General features: G+C 33.1%; 2 protein-coding genes across 5 annotated transcripts in view; both read left to right on the top strand.

Annotated features, from left to right (window-relative positions):
* Window positions 1-15,696, top strand: part of LOC127730928 (glycosyltransferase-like domain-containing protein 1) — a 34,707-nt gene that overhangs the window by 7,006 nt on the left and 12,005 nt on the right. For all 4 annotated transcript variants that reach the window (XM_052239555.1, XM_052239554.1, XM_052239553.1 and 1 more), the window contains exons 4-5: window positions 12,984-13,147; window positions 14,333-14,561. In XM_052239555.1, coding sequence (XP_052095515.1) covers window positions 12,984-13,147; window positions 14,333-14,561 — 393 coding nt within the window. The remainder of the gene's footprint in view (window positions 1-12,983; window positions 13,148-14,332; window positions 14,562-15,696) is intronic.
* On the top strand, window positions 836-3,343 carry LOC127730929 (uncharacterized). Its single transcript, XM_052239556.1, has 2 exons — window positions 836-1,591; window positions 2,162-3,343. Exons 1-2 carry the CDS (start codon window positions 1,507-1,509, stop codon window positions 2,674-2,676), a joined length of 600 nt encoding a protein of 199 aa, XP_052095516.1. The 5' UTR covers window positions 836-1,506; the 3' UTR covers window positions 2,677-3,343.

Here is a 15,696-nt window from a genome sequence, read left to right as displayed (position 1 = left end):
GGACCTAAGAGGCGAAATCAGTAAATATAGAATCTGTACTTTGGCAACTTCCTTGAATGATTTAATGATGTCAATTTGTCAAATAGCATGAAACTAAAGGATTTAAACTTTTATTTGATAGAAATTCTGCAAAAATGACCCATTTTGGCATTATATGGTCAAAATAAGCATTTCAAAGCTTTTTCAATTTTGATGCATAAGTGGCATTCTGACTTTCTATGTGACAGGTTTTCATGTGTCAATATTTGTGTTTCTATGCTTTAATCCAGTTGTATTACTCATTTGTGAACTCTGAATCTACAGAAAAGAAGATTATCTCAGACAATATGTGCAAAATGTGTTGTATAAATGACCCTCGTCTAACGGCTTGTTTGGATGAAGTTAAATGTGAGGACATTGGTACATAAAAGTTGAAGTCCATAATAAAGATTTCACTAAATTTGTATAAAAAGCACTTTACAATGTCTTTTGTACCTGTTTCATTTCACATAATATCTTTCTTTTCTTCTGTTAAATAGGAAGTGGTTCAAATATAAGCCTGTTGAGGATAAAATTGCATGCAAGTTTTTCACTAAAAAGTGACAAATCTTTGTATCAGACCATACTGTCTGCAAAAAAAGTTGAAAGCAAGAGTCCTTTTGTGCTCAGATTTATTGTATCATGTAACCTGAGTAAAGAAATTATAAAAAAAGACACATTTTTTTATTTCCTATAGCTTCAGTATGCATTTTTAAATGTAAATATGTGCTACGGCCTAAATTGACACTAAATAATTTTCAGTCTTACTTGGCTTAAGACCCTTTTTTAAAGGCAGTGCTTTAATGCCTTTCTAGTTGCCAGGTTAATCCTTCCTTCCGCGATATCCAACTTATCTACGTGGGGGGTCGTTAGGCTCCAAGTAGATCCGGAAATGTTGAATTCTCTCCTCTTCTTATTGTGATATAAAATGTTTTTTGTTTCATTTCATTTACATTGGGAAATAGAGAAACGATCATTGTGTTTTGTTAGTTTTAAAAACTTTTGATATATTTGTATTTTGCATTATAAGCAGTCAACCGATTGACAAACTAGAATTATTTGAATTCCGTGTGGAAAGAGCTCGGGTTAATTTCGAGTGTTATCTGCAATCTATATGTTTATAAATCATTTCAGTCGTTGATATAATAATTAAAGGTCGACTGAACATGAATTATATTGTACAATTTAAAGCGCATTTCTGTTTATGCACGTGAAACCCGTCTAACGTTATTGTTATTTCGCAGTTATATAAAGTAGCAAATTATCGTTCCTGAATAGGTGGCGCCGTGGTAGCCGATCCTGTTCCTCAACTTCCGGTTTCTGCACTGTGCAACTATTTCAGTTACATTTTTTAATTAACGATGCCAAGTACTTGTTGTTGTGTACCTGGATGTCATTTAAGAGGAGGACATGCATTTCCAAATGACTTAAAAAGAAGGAAAAGTTGGATCAACGCCATGGCCCATACGCAGATTGGACGAGAACACGATGAAATCGTGGAGTCCATCTCAATCAGCTGTTGTTTGCAAGGCACATTTTACTGAAAAAGACTACGTGCAGGAAACTATTCATGGTAAAACTCTATTTTCTTTTTGAAATATATAGTTATATATGTAATCGCCATGCGAATAAACCAAAGTCTGTTTACAACCGCAATTATCGTTTTAGAATAAAAGGGGGTGGTTAATTCAAGACGTCATAATTTTTTGGATTACGATTCAATGTGATCTGTTTGAGATTTTTTGGTGATTGCTACAATTATAATGATTTCTTACAAGAGGTATATCATACTGAGAATTATTTTAGCAGTAATTATGCTAATGTAGTAATGACAGGAATGCATAAGCTATGCCTCATAGACTTTCTTGAATAATATCAATGACAATGTTAACAGGAACAAAACAATGACATGCTCTCATCTATATTATAGTTATTTAGGTACAAACAATGTACGTTTGTTGCATAAGTCTCTCATTGTTTGTCCTTTGGATTTACATAACATACATTGAATCAGGCAAACATAGTTTTATCCAGATTGTAATGAATAAATCTAGTTAATATTTCGCCAGGTAATACAAAGTATACATTGCTAATGGAAGTTCATTTAATTATCAAAAAACTAATGTTTTATAACCTTTTTCAGGGCGCAAACCCACCATTCAGAGACTTAAGTCTACTGCCATTCCCAGCCTATTTTCCTGGACCAAGCAAGAGACTGAATCGTCCGCAAAAAGAAAAATCAGGGCAGTTTCCTGTGAAAACAAAAGAACTAAACTTGATGAATATTGTAGTAGAAATCTAGAGGAAAGTTTTGATTGTAAAGTTGGTTTTCCTGAAGAAGTCATTCATACTGCAGAAAGGATTTATGACTGTCCACCACCAACTGCCGAGCTAATGTTGAGCTTCACAGATGGAATTATGCAAACACCATCAATGCCTATGTTTTCAGCAGAGAATTTTGAAATGAAGACACGTGACACAGCCATGCATTTTTATACCGGTTTAGAGTTGTATACTAAATTTTTATTTGTTTTGACCACACTTGGTCCAGCAGCACATTGTTTGAGATACATATATTTTCAAATTGATAGGGTGTCAGTTGAAAATCAGTTTTTTTATGACTTTGATGAAATTGAGGCATTATACAACCAACTTTGAACTTTCTAGATTCTAGATTGAATCTAGTGTCAAGAATATTGTGTATACATGGATTGTTTTTATGTCTAAACAGTGGTGTGAGGCTAACACTTGGCCATCTAGTGGTTTAGTCAGGTATTTTTCACCATCCAACTTCAAATTAAAGTTTCCTACGACTTGGATTATTATTGACAGCACAGAATATCCCGTGATAAAACCTAAAGCTCCTAGAGCTCAGGCAACCTTTTCATCATATAAAAACAGAAACACTGAAAGTACTTGTATGTTCGACACCTGGTGGTTTAGTCAACTATGTCTCTAATGCATATGTTGGTTCTACCAGTGACTATGAAATAGTTGAAAGATGTAGAATAGTTCAATTATGTGATCCAGGTGACAGTGTGATGGCAGACAAAGGTTTAAATGTGCAAGATTTGTTTGCTAACTTTTTTCAAAAAAAGAAACCGAATTAGTTCCAAAACTCTTATACGGGATAGAAAAGTCTCCAATTAACATGTGCACATAGAGCGAATTATTGGACTTGGCAAAACATACAAAATTCTAATAAATCCTATGAATGGAACTGAAACAAAAGTTTCATCTGAAATAACATTTAGTTGTACTATGTTGTGTAATTTTAGAACTTGTATTGTGCCAAAGGATGCATAAATAAAAGTGACGCAATGAATTTTGTTCTGATATATATATATATTTATAATTACATGCACATGTAAATTGTAATGCATATAAAATAAGGAGATGTGGTATGATATTCAGTGAGTTTATCGAACTAAAGTGCATAAGAAATGGGTTTAAGCAGTTACAGGTGTTACTGTCACCGTACAATCTCCAACAATGAGAAAAACTTGTACCGTGTAAAACATTTCAGAGATCTTACCACTAAGTTTTGTTGTCTCACCTTGACTTTGGTGAATTGTTTATATCTGTTGATGTAAATATAAAAAAGAAGATGTGGTATGATTGCCAATGAGACAACTCTCCACAAGAGACCAAATGACACAGAAATTAACAGCTATAGGTCACAGTACGGCCTTCAACAATGAACAAAGCCCATACCGCACAATCAGGGCTCTATAAAAGGCCCCGAAATGACAATGTAAAACAATTTAAACAAGAAAACTAACGGCCTAATTTATGTACAAAAAATGAACGAATATAACAAATATGCAACACATAAACAAACAACAACCACTGAATTACAGGCTCCTGACTTGGGACAGGCACATACATGTACATACAGAATGTGTCGGGGTTAAACATGTTAGCGGGATCCCAACCCTCCCCCTAACCTGTGACAGTGGTGTAACAGTACAATATAAGAAAGAACTATAAAAATCAGTTGAAAGAGGCTTAACTCATCAGATGGATAAATACAAATACAAGTGGACGTGGTTGGGTAGTTGTACATCCAAACAACAAAAAGACACTAAGTACAGATCTGAGAGTACTCAAGTTACTGACAGCTAGTTCAAAGCCACTAACAACTGATAACAAAATCTTGCATCTAAGACTAAATTATCAATCCGTAAGCTCCCTTTAGAATTTTATAAATTTTAGATTTTACATTTCTGAGTTATGGGGTTTTATTCATTAAAAAAGGGGTGATTTTCCAGTTTTTGTCGAGCCTGCGACTTTTGTCGCAGAAAGCTCGACATAGGGATAGGGATGTGGCGACGGCGTTAGCTAACTTCTTAAAAGCTTTATATTTTAGAAGGTGGAAGACCTGGATGCTTCATACTTTGTATATGGATGCTTCATGTTACGAAGTTTCCGTCAGCCACATGTCCAATGTCCTTGACCTCATTTTCATGGTTCAGTGACTACTTGAAAAAAAAGTTAACATTTTTTGTAATGTTAAATTCTCTCTTATTATAAGTAGTAGGATAACTATATTTGGTATGTGCGTACCTTGCAAGGTCCTCATGCCCGTCAGACAGTTTTCACTTGACCTCGACCTCATTTCATGGATCAGTGAACAAGGTTAAGTTTTGGTGGTCAAGTCCATATCTCAGATACTATAAGCAAAAGGTCAAGTATATTCGGTGTATGGAAGGACTGTAAGGCGTACATGTCCAACTGGCAGGTGTCATCTGACCTTGACCTCATTTTCATGGTTCAGTGGTTATAGTTAATTTTTTAGTGTTTTGGTCTGTTTTTCTTATACTGTATGCAATAGGTCTATTATATTTGGTGTATGGAATGATTGTAAGGTGTACATGTCTAGCTGGCAGGTCTCATTTGACCTTGACCTCATTTTCATGGTTCAGTGGTCAAAGTTAAGATTTATGAGTTTTGGTCTTTTTTTCTAATACTATATGCAATAGGTCAACTATATTTGGTGTATGGAAATATTTTATGATCTATATGTCAGTCGCGCAGGTTTTTTTTTACCTTGACTTCATTTTCACAGTTCATTGCTCAGTGTTAAGTTTTTATGTTTTGGTCTGTTTTTCTTAAACTATAAGCAATAGGTCAACTATATTTGTTGTATGGAAGAATTGTTAGCTGTACATGCCTGCCTGGCATGGTTCATCTGACCTTGACCTCATTTTCATGGTTCATTGGTCAATGTTTAGTTTTCTTGGTTAATGTTAAGTTTATGTGACAGTTGTAATAAAGCTTTATATTTAGGACTATCAACATAATATCAGTGATTAGTAAAGAAGGCGAGACATTTCAGTGTGTGCACTCTTGTTGGACAACAACTCAAAAATGCTTTAAGCAGTTCGCATGAAGCTTTGGTGAATTATTTATAGCTATTGATGTAATCTCCCTATAGATTTTCATAAATTTCAAATATGACATCGAGAAGAAATTGAACTTTATTTGTTTATAGTCTGGCAACAGATTTATTAAGTATTGCGCAACAGCACAGTGTATTGCACAACAGCAAGAAATCTTTAATTGAATATAAATTCAATTCATATAACCGATTTCAAGTTCTTTGACTACATTTATTCAGAAACTATAATATGTCAAATATTTAATTACAATCCAAATTCAGACCTGTATCAAGCTTGAATATTGTGTCCATTTTTGCCCCAACTGTTCAGGGTTGGACCTCTGCGGGTGTATCCAGCTGCGCTCGGCGAATCAGTTTATTTCTTAATTAAGAACTCCTTTTTTCATTCATAAATTACTTTAAACTTGGAAATATAATTTTGCTTGGAGTTATAGTTTCTTAAAAAAGTATTGTCATTGAAAGAGTTGACATGTTGCAATGTACATTTATTCTACATAGTTCTATGGTACCAAATCAAAAGTTTATATAAAAGAAAGAAGTCAAAGGTTTCCCATCATAGTTAAGTTACATACATTTTTTTTGTACCTGAGGTCTTTGAATATAGATCATTATATAAATAAGGAGATGTGTTATGATTGCCAATGAAACAACTATCATCCATACTTAACAGTAACAAACCACATTTGCAGAGTTGAATAAAATACAGTTGATAACATTTACTTATTACTATAAAGAAAATGCCTAACTATTTTAAACAGTATTTGAATATCAATTATATGGTCATTTTTATAAACTTCCTGTTACAAAACTTTGAATTTTTCGAAAAACTAAGGATTTCTTATCCAAGGAATAGATTACCTTAGCCGTATTTGGCACAACTTTTTGGAATTTGGGGTCCTCAATGCTCTTCAACTTTGTACTTGTTTGGCTTTATAACTATTTTGATCTGAGCATCACTGATGAGTCTTATGTAGACGAAACGCGCGTCTGGCGTATTAAATTATAATCCTGGTACCTTTGATAACTAATTTGACTATAAACATAGATAAAAAAGGTACAAACTGGACATAATGCACTAGTTCATAAACAAGTGAGAACAATCACCTTCATATAGTGCTCAGAATATGACATTCATATAACTTGTTCAATATCATTAGAGAACTCTAAATCTTAAATACTGAAAGCCACCTCTGATAAGTACACTGTACTATGCAAGATAATGATATAACTGGACTAAAAATACACACAACCTGTAATTAACTGCCTTTACAGCGCTTTCACGCTTTGATTACTAATATGGTATGCTATTTGTAATTTTTCTTTCCATTTAAAGTACATTTAATACATATGTAAGGATTATTTATAACCAAAAAACTTCACAAATTTAAAATTGCTGGAAAATATTACATCTTCATGTAAGGCCCCCCCCTTCATTGGAAAACCTCCATTTTTTGGCACAGGCTCATATTAATTTGACTTTTGAATAATTGTGATAAGTCTGATAAATCAAATGAGTATTGTATTGCTTTAAATACATAATATGTTATGTATTAAGGCATTTAAAAAGTGATTTTTTGCAATATTTTAATTTTTAAAGCTCCCAATGTTGAATGTTGAAATTTTTCAATTTTAACATCAAAATTTAACACGCGAAGTGGAATATAGAATTTATCATATTGTCTATAATATATATCATATTGCCATGAAACTTTGTAAGCAGTCTCATAATTTATTAAGCTTTGTTCATACCAAGTTTTATTAAGATTGGTCAACTTTTTCTATCCTATTAGGTCCGAGTACACAGTTATCGTCCTTTGATTTTCGTTGTCCACGAATATAGTCCCTAGTGTGGACAGTGTGTTGCTTGCCAATTTTTTAGCTCACCTGACCTGAAAGGTCAAGTGAGCTTTTCTCATCACTTTGCGTCCGTCGTCCGTCGTCCGTCGTCCGGCGTCTGTCGTCCGTTGTCCGTCTTCAATAAACTTTTACAAAAATCTTCTCCTCTGAAACTACTTGGCCAAATTAAACCAAACTTGGCCACAATCATCATTGGGGTATCTAGTTTTAAAAATGTGTCCGGTGACCTGGCCAACCAACCAAGATGGCCGCCATGGCTAAATATAGAACATAGGGGTAAAATGTAGATTTTGGCTTATATCTCTGAAACCAAAGCATTTAGAGCAAATCTGACATGGGGTAAAATTGTTTATCAGGTCAAGATCTATCTGCCCTGAAATTTTCAGATGAATCTGACAACCCGTTGTTGGGTTGCTGCCCCTGAATTGGTAATTTTAAGGAAATTTTGCCGTTTTTGGTTATTATCTTGAATATTATTATAGATAGAGATAAACTGTAAACAGCAATAATGTTCAGCAAAGTAGGATCTACAATTTAGTCAACTTGACCAAAATAGTCAGTTGATCCCTTAAGGAGTTATTGCGTTTATAGTCAATTTTTAACCATTTTTCGTAAATTTTTGTAATCTTATACAAAAATCTTCTCCTCTGAAACTACTAAGACAAATTTAACCAAACTTGGCCACAATCATCATTAGGGTATCTAGTTTTAAAAATGTGTCCGATGACCCCGCCCACGAACCAAGATGGCCGACATGGCTAAAGAATAGTACATAGGGTAAAATGCAGTTTTTGGCTCATATCTCTGAAACCAAAGCATTTAGAGCAAATCTGACAGGATAAAATTGTTCATAAGGTCAAGATCTATCTGCCCTGAAATTTTCAGACCAATCAGGCACCACGTTGTTGGGTTGCTGCCCCTGAATTGGCAATTTTAAGAAAATTTTGCAGCTTTTGGTTATTATCTTGAATATTATTATAGATAGAGAAAAACTGTAAACAGCAATAATGTACAGCAAAGTAAGATCTACAAATAAGTCAACATGACCAAAATTGTCAATTGACCCCTTAAGGAGTTATTGCCCTTTATAGTCAATTTTTTACAATTTTCATAAATTTTGTAAATTTTTGTAAATTTTTACAAAATATTTTCCACTGTAACTACTGGGCCAAGTTCATTATAGATAGAGATAATTGTAAGCAGCAAGAATGTTCAGTAAAGTAAGATCTACAAACACATCACCATCACCAAAACACAATTTTGTCATGAATCCATCTGTGTCCTTTGTTTAATATGCACATATACCAAGGTGAGCGACACAGGCTCTTTAGAGCCTCTAGTTTAATACCCCTTCCAAATGTATTTCTTCATGTTTTATGCCTCAAATAGCAAGTAGGGGGATGAAATAACACTGTAAAAAAATTTGGGTCATGAATTTTAAAGTAAAGTAGTGATTTGGTCCAGCTGAAAAAGGTTAAAAATTAGCACTTCGGAAGCTGTCAAAAGATTTCAAGACCCCCTTAACATAGAATTGTCCATATTTTGAGTTAGAGCCGATGAAGTTTTCTATAATTTTGATATAATTTGTCCCAAAAGTAGTACAACACACTGTAAAAATATTATTGAGAAAGCGCAGGTGGGATTTTTTTTATTTTCATTTATTGTCTAAAAGAAATGCACTACGAAATAACTGTGTACTCGGACCTAAGAATTAATATTGCAAAATTCCCTACCTTTGGACTGGGACTATTATACTAAGTATAATAGTCCCAGCTTTGGATGATAACAAAGAAATTTTTCAGTAAGATAAGAAATGAAAAGAGAAAACAATATTGAAAAAGTATGGTCAGAAAGAATATCCCAGCAAACAATATTATGTCATAATTACGTCGGGACAATGTAATTTTTTCGTCGCATTGACGTCAGGTTATTACGTTGTATTTATGTAAAAGTGTATGGTTTTCTTGACGTTGTCACAACGTCATACATCAACGTTGTGGTGACGTAAAATTACGTTTCTACAACGTTATTCCTGACATTACAACAACGTTAATATCACGTTATATCAACGTAATATACTTGCACTTTTATATTATGCTATATAATTGGCCCAAAAATGATCATCTATATACATACATAGTATCAACTGTGTTTGTGACCATGAGGTGACCTCTGCAGGATGATACATGTTGGTGTCAATTCTCAGAAGGAATTAGTATATCCGGCATTATCATCATCTGTTTTTATTATATTATAAGCAAAACAATTTTTTTGTGTAGCTTTAATCGGATTACTGTTTCAGTAATTTGGATATTACAGAAAGGAATTGTATTGTGTTTTGGGGCCATCCATAGCTGACTGCCTGTTCGTATGCAGTTCTTGGTAGTTCCTGCTTGTAAAAATTATATGCATTTGTCATATATGTTACTCTATAAATGGGATGTTCCCCCTGTCCCCCTAAACCCGCCTTTGATTAGTATCAATTTCTCATTTAGCATGTTCACGTTATGAATATGTATCTGACTAGCTAAACACCCACCCATGAAAGTTTTATAAAAAAAATAAAAATAAAAAATAAAAGATGCATGTACTAGTATATCAAAAAGTGAAGAATTGATCGTTAACTTTGTTTATTCTAAACTACTGAACGTTGCTTCTGGGTCCTTGGCATGTCCTGCACTGCTTCTTGTACCCTCTTAGCAATTGGTTCCTGCAATGACAATAAAAAACTTATTTGTACAAAAACTGAAATTGTAATTATTCTATAGGTCTAGTAACATTATTGCAAATAAATACAAGATGTAGTTGTGTGTAAGACGTGGCTTTCCAAATCTCTTTGAAGAACACATAAACCACATAATTATATATTCAGTCAAATTTAATGTTACCCTTTATTGTCTAAATAGAGCATCTTGATCTTCACAATACTAGTTACAAATACATATTTATAATAACAATTTCGTACTGAATTTAAAAATAACCAACTGTTATTTTCAACATAGAATACAAACAATAAAAATTTTGTTTAATAATCCCAAATTGAAGGTTGCACTATACGGGGTAAATGAGGGCATTCTTATCTTATAGCGTGTTCCGCCTGGTTTCCCCAATCAATTCATCGACATCTGATGCCCTTGCTGACGGGTAGTTCTTCATGTAAGCCTCTACAAAAATTGACATTGATAAAATTTGCATAATGATATTTAACATAATTTTAAAAAAACCAACCTTATCAATTATAATAATAAAATATATTTATTTATTGGAAGTATAAGTAAATACTTTTAATAAAATAAACAGCAGCTATTCTTATATACATTTAGGACCGTCAATCTGTTACTATTATACCAATAGTCCCAGCGTCAATGTGATATATCAGATATACTATATATATATAAACTTTACAAAAAACCGGCAAAATAACAAATTCACAATATTGCTGGCGCGGGAAAAATAGCAATTGCTATTGAATTATGCTATTTATAGCTCACTTTTAATCAAAAAAAATATTATAATCAAATCATAATTAATGTTTCGCTGGCAAAATAGCCACTGCCAAAATATAAAAATTTAAATATAATTGAAAATTAAGATCAATAAATATACGTTTTACATTTACAAATTTGCCATATGATAATAAGAGGAGCAGCGGTATTAATTTTTTGTAAATTATATTGTCCCTTGCGAAAAATATAATGTTGATTTTAGTAAAAAAAAAAGTCAGGTTGCTATTATCAGTTTCATAAAGTCTCTTAAGGGAACATTTATGTTTTGTATTCCTTCATTCTAAATTTTTATCGGTTCTTTAAGAGTTCAATGCATGAGACAAACTATCTTGTAAATACACTGCATGTGTCTGTTTATACATGTTATAAAGGAAACATGATCTGGCAAATAAATAACACTGTGATAGCTTGCTATCCTGACCTCAATTAGAATCAAATTAGCTGCACGTGTGTAAGGTTTCTGCAGACGAAATTTACAAAAGTTAATGAATACATGTTGAGTGTTACACTAATAAAATTATAATATAAAGCAAGATATATATGTAAAACACAATTAAATTCCTGTTTTCCAAAATGGTTTTAGATATTACATCATGCACGTGTAAAACCAGAACAGTCGTGCGATATATATATATATGTGTAGGTCAGATACATTTAAGATTGGTTCAGTTTTGAATTGTTTATTGTTCATTTATATACGATAGTAGATAAATGTTTATCGTGTAGTATATATTATTCTGTTCATATATATAATAGAAACTTTCTAAAAAGTGAGAAAAAAACAACAGTGAAACAATACAAAGATAAATTTACTTACATTGAATCTGAGTGCAGTTCGAAAGAGACGTGGCTTGCTGAATGGCGCTAAAATTTCATACACAATCACGACACAGTCGCACCCATTATCTGGGCAAAAATTCAAAACAGATCCGCGTATATATATATATCTGTAAAATTCCATATTCATGCCTTATATATCATGTACTGTATTACGATGCTAGATTAAAACTGACGAGGAAAGGTAACACCCGGTCACCGAAAGCTTTATTTTTAAAGCCTAGGTGGTCGTGTGGTCTAGCGCGTCGGATACAGTGCAGGCGATTTGGTGTCACAATATCTCAGTAGCATGAGTTCGAATCCCGGCGAGGGAAGAACAAAAAATTTGCGAAAGCAAATTTACAGATCTAACATTGTTGGGCTGATGTTTAGACGAGTTGTATATATATATATATATATATATATATATAGATTTAAAACTAATCAATATCGTTCAATAGTTCAATAAAAGAACAGAAAAAAAGTGAAATTTAAATTGAGTACAACAAAAGAAAAAAAAAAGAAACTTTGCTATTTTGCTATTGTAAATTTTAGGAATGTCGATAATTACGACGCAACAACGTTTTAATTACGTGATTTATTTGATCGGATACAGTACATATTGCAGTTGTTTATTTCTTATTTTTTTATTATTGCAATGTATTATTGATGACAAAAACATAGTTCCTCTTTTATAACAGCGTAAAAATCAACTTAATATTTTATCGACCAAAAATATGACGACGTTGCTATAACGTTACAGATACGTGACAGATGCGTCGCAATATGACATTGCAACAACGTAAGATGGACATTATTAAAAACAATAACAACTTTGTCCTGACTTCTCTTCTACGTCGTATCTGACGTGACGTAAAATTACATTCTCACAACGTTGCAGCAATGTCATACTAACGTAACGTCAGTCATAACCTTCCAGCGACCAATACATAACATCGCAAGGACGTCGTGTGTTTCCTGGGATCAGACTAGCTATGAATATGGCTGGATCACAACATCGACGATGCTTTGATTTGTTTCTGTTCTCTAACTTTAGTTTGCCTCAACCAAATTTTATGAAACTTATACACAATGCTTATTTCCACAAAAAACAGATCAAGATTGAAATTGGGTGGTGTCACTTTTACCGTTCTTGAGTTGTGCTCCTTTATAAATGGAAAAATTGCTAAATCTGTCGTTTCTGTTCTCTAACTTTAGTTTGCCTCAACCAAATGTTATGAAAGTTATACACAATGCTTATTATCACAAAACGGTCTTAACTACGTGAATCCTGCATCTGTATGTGAAAGTTGACTCATGCATATTTACAAGCAGGGGCATCTGTGGCCCATAGACACATTCTCCATTTATTTTTCATATTACAGTATGGTAGCTGATACTGTGGTTTTTAATTCCAAATACAACATGGAATCATTTTTATCATCGATTAGGACCTTTCTGAACTTAATACCTGATCACAGACCAAAGGCATTAGATGATGCCATCAGACCAAAATGTCAGGTCTTGTACTTTCCTTTGGACCTTTCAGGTAATATAATGACAGGTCTTTTACTTTCCTTTGGACCTTCCAGGTAATATAATGTCAGATCTTGTACTTTCCTTTGGACCTTTCAGGTAATATAATGTCAGGTCTTGTACTTTCCTTTGGACCTTTCAGGTAATATAATGACAGGTCTTTTACTTTCCTTTGGACCTTCCAGGTAATATAATGTCAGATCTTGTACTTTCCTTTGGACCTTTCAGGTAATATAATGTCAGGTCTTGTACTTTCCTTTGGACCTTCCAGGTAATATAATGTCTGAAAAAAGTTAATGATATCTTCAGTCATAACTTTTTATAGCAAACACATTCACGATCTATGAGAACGTAACTTTTTTTAAAGACATGTTTGAAAGACTTTCGATTCCAGACTGGATCAAACAAAACTCTTTTGATATAAATAAGAAGATGTGGTATGAGTGCCAATGAGACAATTATCCATCCAAGTCACAATGTGTTAAAAGTAAACAATTATAGGTCAAATTACGGCCTTAAACACGGAGCCTTGGCTCACACCGAACAGCAAGCTATAATGGGCCCCAAAAAGACTAGTGTAAAACAATTCAAACAGGAAAACCAACGGTCTAATCTATATAAAAAACGAGAAACACTTATGAACCACACCAACAAACGACAACCACTGAACAACAAGCTCCTTACTTAGGACAGGTGCATAAAAATGCAGCGGGTTATTTGCTACTTTTCTCATGATCATAAACATTTGGGAGTATGAGCAAAGAACTTTGGCTCTTAGTCCTAGTAATGGGTTTGAACAGGTTTTCTGTGAACTTTTACCTTTTAATCTAGCATATGAATAATCCAGGTCAGCATATTGGTTCAGTACAAAGCAGGCTGTATCATATCATTTACATATTAATGTCCTATATATTCATATAATATGTGCCACTAGATATCAAGAAGTCACTATTGAAAAGATAAGTTAATAAAGAATTCAATTTTGAATTAAAAAAATGAAAAGATGATTGGGAATATAACATTTGTACCAGTTGTCAGTAACCACCTCAAGCATGAAATCCTTATGATGTATTCCAGTATTTTGTCATACTACGTTTCAAAATATAGCACTTGATTGTTTGATGCTTTTGTATGATGTAGTGAATAATTAATTAAATACAACACGTTGATGTCTATTGCCTATTTTGTTTTTTATTAGACAGGAATGGTGATCAATCCATAGAGGGTTTGAAGCCATCTGCTCATATAAACAACACTGATAACATATTATCAGATAGCCAAGGTCAAATTGGAGATCAGCTGATTAAATCTCAGGACTCTGACATAAAGGATAAGGAAGACAACATGACATGTGCCAAAGACCCATGTTCGCCTGAAGCAAAGCATAACTTTGTGAAGCCACTTCATATTGTTTGGGCACACAGATGGTAAACATATATTTGTTTAAATGTCTTTCTTATATATGTCCCATGACCTCATTTTATGTTTCAGGGCTCTGGTTTAAGTTGTGGATTATCTGCATCTCAGAAACTTCACATATGTCAACTTATGTTAGTGAGTATTCAGTTGTTTGGAAATACTTTAAAATAGGCATCATATTTTATTGTCAAAACTCACATGGCTTATTTGTTATGCTGAAAAAAGCCTAATTTGAGATTTATGTTTAATATCTTTTGGTGATGCAATTTAATTTTTAGTGATGTACAGGATAATTTGAATGCTATTACATTGCTGATCATTATTGAAAAGATTGATTTTCTTGCTGAATATTTATTTCTGTGTCCCTGTCTCTCAATGGATTGGACATATAGTGTTACCTGTGTCTGTCCTTCTATGGTTGTATCCTGCTCCAAAAGAAGGGGTATACTGGTTTACCTCTGTCTGTCTGTCTGTAACACATTTCTTTTTCATTTTTCTTAAAAATTACAAATTAGAGCTTCTTTATATAGTACCAAGGTTTATATTAGTAAGCTTTATGGTGTGACTGTCACTTATCTTCTTCCTGTTTGAAACCTTCATGTATGTTCTTCACATAGCTGCAAGTAAAAGAAATGTTTTCACATTTTTCTCAGCAACTATAAATCAGGTCTTTTTAATACATGTACTAGGTACAAACTTTCACATAGGAAAGGACTGTGACAAATTTTCAGATATGTCATTTATCTGCATCCTGTTTGGTGCATTGATACACACACAAGAACTTTGCTTTATAAGTGTATAATGGTGACTAACAAAATTGAGTTTATTTTTTGTTCCTGATGACATGCTTTTAACAAAATTGCAGAGTCCTTCTGTTATTCTATTGATGGGGCATTCAGATATTTAATTTGGTTTAACCAATTACTATGTCATTGCTTTTAACAGTTACGAACTACAAATGACTGCCACTAACTTAAGGTTTCATACCATACATATAAAAATAAGGAGATGTGGTATGATTGCCAATGAGACAACTATCCACCCAAGTTCAAATGAAGTGGATGTAAGCAAACATAGGCAACCATATAGCCTTCAACAATAAGAAACACCCATATGGTGATACCATATAGTTAGCTATAAAAG

Source organism: Mytilus californianus, unplaced genomic scaffold (assembly GCF_021869535.1).
Source record: "Mytilus californianus isolate M0D057914Y unplaced genomic scaffold, xbMytCali1.0.p SCAF_2, whole genome shotgun sequence".
Taxonomy (NCBI): Eukaryota; Metazoa; Mollusca; class Bivalvia; order Mytilida; family Mytilidae; genus Mytilus; species Mytilus californianus.
This window is presented reverse-complemented; position numbering and strand designations above follow the sequence as displayed.

Excerpts from the sequence above, each read along its gene's own strand:
- LOC127730929 (XM_052239556.1), top strand. The coding sequence starts at position 1,507 with ATGAAATCGTGGAGTCCATCTCAATCAGCTGTTGTTTGCAAGGCACAT. Across the intron at positions 1,592-2,161 it reads CGTGCAGGAAACTATTCATG|GGCGCAAACCCACCATTCAG; the intron begins GTAAAACTCTAT and ends AACCTTTTTCAG.